Source organism: Scophthalmus maximus, chromosome 3 (assembly GCF_022379125.1).
Source record: "Scophthalmus maximus strain ysfricsl-2021 chromosome 3, ASM2237912v1, whole genome shotgun sequence".
Classification (NCBI taxonomy): Eukaryota; Metazoa; Chordata; class Actinopteri; order Pleuronectiformes; family Scophthalmidae; genus Scophthalmus; species Scophthalmus maximus.
In genome coordinates, this window is record NC_061517.1 from 2,607,501 (window position 1) to 2,613,529 (window position 6,029).

Below are 6,029 nucleotides of genomic sequence, written 5' to 3' on the forward strand. Positions count from 1 at the left end.
TCCTCTCCTCATCCTCTCCTCCTCCTCCTCTTCCTCCTCCTCTCCTCTCCTCCTCCTCCTCCTCCTCCTCATCCTCTCCTCCTCCTCCTCCTCCTCTTCCTCCTCCTCTCCTCTCCTCCTCCTCCTCCTTCTCCTCATCCTCTCCTCCTCCTCCTCTCCTCCTCCTCCTCATCCTCTCCTCCTCCTCCTCCTCCTCTCCTCCTCCTCCTTCTCCTCTCCTCCTCCTCCTCATCCTCCTCTCCTCTCCTCCTCTCCTCCTCTTCCTCCTCCTCTTCTCTCCTCCTCCTCCTCCTCCTCCTCCTCTCCTCTTCTCTCCTCCTCTTCCTCCTCCTCTTCCTCCTCTCCTCTCCTCCTCCTCCTCATCCTCCTCTCCTCTCCTCCTCTCCTCCTCTTCCTCCTCCTCTTCTCTCCTCCTCCTCTTCCTCCTCTCCTCTCCTCCTCCTCCTCCTCCTCCTCATCCTCTCCTCCTCCTCCTACCAGCCTCCACTTCAAGCAACAGGCTGCAGCATCACCGATGAGGAGTCCATCCGCGGAGGAGCAGCGGTGCCACCACCTGTAACCGGGCCACCGGTCTTGTCCCCCCCCCCATCCCCCCACCCCCCAGCTGAGGATGATGAAGAAGCAGAACGTCCGGACCCTGTCGCTCATCCTCTGCATGTTCTCCTACCTGCTGGTGGGCGCCGCGGTGTTCGACGCGCTGGAGTCGGAGTCGGAGAGCTCCCGCCGACGCGTCCTGGAGCTGAAGCGCAGCGAGATGAAGAAGAAGTACCGCTTCTCCGAGGACGACTACCGCGAGATCGAGCGGGTGGTGCTGCAGGCGGAGCCGCACCGCGCCGGCAGGCAGTGGAAATTCGCCGGCTCCTTCTACTTTGCCATCACGGTCATCACCACCATTGGTAAGTTCCTGTGGCGCATCCATCTTTGTTTTTTCCCCTCCACCTGCTGTTGGACTCAGTTTCACTCAATTCTTTTCCCGTGACTGCAACAGTGGTCGGCGCTGTCGCCTCGCAGCAAGAGGGTTCTGGGTTCGAGTCCCGCTTCAAACCAACCAGGGCCTTTCTGTGTGCAGTTTGCATGTTCTCCCCGTGTGTGCGTGGGTTCTCTCCGGGTTCTCCGTCTTCCTCCCACAGTCCAGAGACATGCAGAATGGGGTTAGGTCGATTGGAGACTCTACATTGGCCTAAGTTGTCCGTCTCTGTATGTGGCCCTGTGATAGGCTGGCGACCTGTCCAGGGTGAACCCCGCCTCTCGCCCAATGTCAGCTGGGATTGGCCCCCCCGCGACCCTTAAATGGATGAAGCGGTAGACGATGGATGGATGCAACATTAAAGGTTTATTATGAGTCCACTGTACATCAAGTGTTCTAATGTACGTATCCCTGCACTCAGGTTATGGACACGCGGCACCAGGCACCGACGCAGGGAAGGTCTTCTGCATGTTCTACGCCGTCCTGGGGATTCCCCTCACGCTGGTCATGTTCCAGAGTCTGGGAGAGCGGATGAACACGTTCGTCCGCTACCTCCTCCACAAGGCGAAGCAGTGCACGGGCGTCCGACGCACCGAGGTGTCCATGGAGAACATGGTGCTGGTGGGCTTCCTGTCCTGCATCGGCACGCTGTGTGTGGGCGCCGTGGCCTTCTCCTACTTTGAGGGATGGAGCTTCTTCCACGCGTACTACTACTGCTTCATCACGCTCACCACCATCGGCTTCGGGGACTTTGTGGCGCTGCAGAAGACGGAGGACCTGCAGGAGAAGACGCCCTACGTGGCGTTCAGCTTCATGTACATCCTGGTGGGCCTGACCGTCATCGGCGCCTTCCTCAACCTGGTGGTGCTCCGCTTCCTCACCATGAACACCGAGGACGAGAGGAGGGACGCCCAGGAGAGGGCGTCGCTGAAGAGGGACCGAGGCCTTCTGGACGGCGCCGTGGGCCTCCACGCTGTGGACGAGCAGAGCCGGGGCGGCCGCGCGGCGAGGACCAGGGGCAACGTGGCGCGCAGCCGCAGCCACAGCGCCCTCTACCTGCCGATGGAGGAAGGGACCAGCCGCACCAACCTCATCGCCTCCCCGACGGAGGACCAGGAGACGCGGAGGAGCCCCTGCCGACACAGGCCGCGTTTTCAGATCAAGGCGGGCCGACGGAGGCCGGAGTCGAGCCTCAGCTCGCTCTGCTCCTGCGTGTGCTACCGCCTGGGCGTCTGCGACAGACTCCTCGCGTCCCGCGGGGCAAAGAGCTGCCACCTCGACTCTGTCGATCCCAACTCGGTGTCCTACAGGATCCAGGGCTGCTCGCCGGGCTCCAGGGACAACACGGGACTCTCCTCCCCGGGCAGCACGCTCTCGCCCGGGCACAGCCTCCACGAGTTCCCCCGCTCCAGGAGGAAGTCGGTGTGAAGTGTGTCCGCTGACGGTGGGCAGCATTTTAAAAGACAACCGTACTTTTCTCTTTTTCTTTTTGCATGTCAGAAGACACAGGTCTGTCGTGGCTGTCGGACCTTTGATTAGTAAAGCGCAGATGAGACGACGTTTCCTTTTACACGCCGATGACTTGTGTGTTTTGGTGATGCTGCTGTTTTCCCGCATGTGAGCCACAGAGCAGTGCATGCTGCTGTCACCGCTGGAACCTATAGCGTTCACCTGCGTTTGTGTAATGAAGAGACGGGAAATCTCTGGAGGCCATATTCCGTTTATTCTGACAGTGGACGGGAAAAAAATAAAATTAAAACATCCTCCATATTCGCCTATAAAAACCCCCCGAAAACATGTGAGCGCGTCTCACTGAACTTTAAGGAGACGGACAAACTCTACAACGCACCGACAGAAATGATAGATCACGGAACACAACGTCACGTACGTCTTCCGCTGGAGCGCACGAGCAAACGGAGCGCGGTAAAAAAAAAACGCCCTTTTGTGGGCGGGGCCTCCCCCCAAAAGGGTAATGTAGGGGAACAGAAACTGAGTCACAAAGGTTCCACATATTGACTTTAGGGAGGCTTGACCATGTCAGACTTTGTGTAATTACGATACAATATTGTTATGTATCAAATACTGCTGCATAATTAACATTGTTACGCCGAAATTAATGTATAGGACACTATGCTAATAATGCCATGTTTATTTATATATATATATGTGTACAGATGTAAAAGTTTGGGCTCTTTAGATCTACAATTTTAACCGAAGTATTTTGGATATAGTGCTTATTAATAATGAACCGTTCGGTCAAGGTTTTCGACAAAAAAAAACAGATTTTGTTTTCACGTCACAGCGATAAAGGTTGTCATTATACTTACAATTTTTTAAAATAAAACGCCTCAGAGAACTCTGACGAACCACGTGAGATGTGGCTTCGTCCTTTCTTTCTTACTGAACGTCTCGCGGGGGACAGAAGAACTCTTTCTCGCGCGCTATTAAAAAAAAAAAAAAGGACGACGCTCGTTGCTCACGACTGATCCGGATCTGGCGAATGTAGCTCACGACCGATATGTAGCAGGTCATGGACGAACTTCCCGCACAGTCATCGGGAACGTCGACATGTTCCAGCCCCCCGGGAGCCGATCAGGTTCATTCCCCTCGTATGAACTTGGTTTGGAGTCAGATTTCGATGTGAGTCTCTTTTAACAGTATTGTTCCATTAAACCAAAGGAAAACGACGCGTGTTTTGATTTTATTATGAGGTCTAACGTTTGTGGGAGGTTGTTGAGCTTTTGTGACCGGTTGTCTTCCGCTGTTCTATTTTAATAAACCTGAACTCCTTTATGTTTTATTAAAATGATTAAAAGAACTAAAAGGCCTGATCTCGAGTTCCTTCCTTTTTTTTCCTGCTGCCGGTGTTACACCATACAGGGATGAATGGTACAGAGGAAACAAGGAACCAGAGATTGGTGATTATAACGGGAATTATAGTAATTTCACCTGAATTATAGAGCATAATAAACCCGGTAAGGATTGATCAATGGTTATTTTTTAAGGTCAAAAGGTCAAAAGGTTATTTTTTTTTAGCCAAAGGTCAAACCGACGTTTTGATCTGCAACTCATCAAATCAATATCGACTGGGAAGAAACGAAGCGTAAATTTACTCAAGTGTCGTTCTCACACATTTATACTTCATCTTAAATCAGAGGAAAGTTTTGATCTTCATATTCGCTCTGAACCTCCTGTGACGACGGACGTATGAAAAGATTTGATTTAAAAACGTGTGATTACTACAGATTAAACCACTATATGTAGTAGTATGTGTGTATGCACATATGTGAGTATGTATACGTGTGTATACGTGTGTGTATTAGTGTGTATACGTGTGTATACGTGTGTGTAATAGTGTGTATATGTGTGTGTATTAGTGTGTATTTGTGTGTATTTGTGTGTGTATTTGTGTGTATTTGTGACCTGGGCTTAACAAAGGTTTTACACTCTGGGGTTTTTGACTGATTGAGAAATGTAGTAAAATAATACAATTATAGGCATATTATAGGCCATAAACATCCAACAGAAGACAAATATCTGTATTCTTGATGCAGTACACATTGAACAGCAGCATCAGTGACATCGCGTGTCTGGACATCTGCACACTTCTTCCTTCTGCTTTTTTTTTTTTTACAAACCCCTTTTGCTCGGTTTGGATGAGGAACAGAAACCCTGAAGTCTTTACAGTAGACGTCCCTGAGCTCACATCGCCAGCAGCCATCTGTACCTCTACTGGCCATATAGATGTGAAAGAGATTTGGGGCGACAGAATCTAAAAAGGGGCGATTGGTTATGAGAAGCCATCTGCTCCCGGCTGCTCGGGGGGGAGGAAAAAAATCATCTTTACGTCGCCACCGTCACAAAGTTCTCATCATAAAAACAAAACAAAGCCTGTGGTTCTTGTGAGCAGCCGGTCAGATCTGTGCAGTGTGTCGGTCGGACTCTCTCAGACACAGGTGATGTGTGGAGACATTTGACCACTAGGTGGCAGCAGATGTCCACGCGAGCCGCTGCTCGACCCCGCGTTCAACTGGTGAAGAGGATCGATGTGCTGGAGATCTACTGGACTCACGGTGTCGCTGCTTGTTAGTTTGTTTGCTCAAGGAGTGAAGGACGGATTCCCCTGAACATTTCATCAACGACAGATCTCGACCTTGGGACCAGGTGAGACGGATCCAGATCCAGGGGTGCGGTCGAATTGTCAAATTTGCTCAGGAAGATTCCTAAATCTTGAAGTCACCCGCAAGTATTTCATCAGCAGCCATGATAAGAGCTGTTTGGATTCTCTAAATGTAAAGGGAAGGTGCTTCAATGCTTCCTTTCCTGTCTCCTTTAGCACAGGGTACACGAGAGCTTCCTGTGCGAAAGGAAAGGAGAGATAGACGGCCCACAATGCATTGCGGCGGCGATATTTAACGTGACGCGCCATGCACGAACGTAAACGACTCAAACTGAAGCAGAAGAAGAAGAAGAAGAGTATGAATACGACCCAGAAGAGACGTCATCATGTCAGTTACTGTTACATATGAATCACAACATGTGATGTCACACGGTGGTGAAACACTGAAACATGCCGACGGAGCCGCTGAGGTTTTTGTAGTTCATCTTCTGAAATGTGTAGTTTCACCACGACAGACGCATCAACAACATCCGCCGTCGCGCGACGACGTAGTTCAGTGACAGTGGAGTCGGATTCTCTTTTTCTGAGACCCATGAGTCCTCCTTCCTTGACCTCATGACGTTTTCCACTGAGGTCAAGGAACAGTAGAGAGGAAAAGAACGATAAGAAGGACCATCAGGATCCAGGGATGATTTCCCCCAGAAATCAGGTTTCAGCCTCCCGCCCTCAGTGGACGGGTTGATTTGAAATAAGAATTACAAATCCATAAATGTCTGAACCTGGGTCCCCGTGGCCTCAAAGTGCTCTTACAACACGTGTCATCATATAGAATTACAGTACGTCTAATCCACTTACAGATTAATACCAGGAGCAGAATCACTGACATCAACACTATTGTGTCAAGCTCTATGAGGTGAGGTGAATAAACCTGTCTCTTTATTT

General features: G+C 50.8%; 1 protein-coding gene across 1 annotated transcript; it reads left to right on the plus strand.

Moving 5' to 3' along the window:
- The first annotated feature begins 419 nt into the window (after window positions 1-419).
- Window positions 420-3,785, plus strand: kcnk15 (potassium channel, subfamily K, member 15). The gene is made up of 2 exons (XM_035646368.2): window positions 420-896; window positions 1,389-3,785. Exons 1-2 carry the CDS (start codon window positions 611-613, stop codon window positions 2,393-2,395), a joined length of 1,293 nt encoding a protein of 430 aa, XP_035502261.2. The 5' UTR covers window positions 420-610; the 3' UTR covers window positions 2,396-3,785.
- Window positions 3,786-6,029: the final 2,244 nt, after the last annotated feature.

Coding starts and splice junctions, on each gene's coding strand:
- kcnk15 (XM_035646368.2), top strand. CDS start 611: ATGATGAAGAAGCAGAACGTCCGGACCCTGTCGCTCATCCTCTGCATG. Junction 897..1,388: donor CACGGTCATCACCACCATTG/GTAAGTTCCTGT, acceptor CCCTGCACTCAG/GTTATGGACACGCGGCACCA.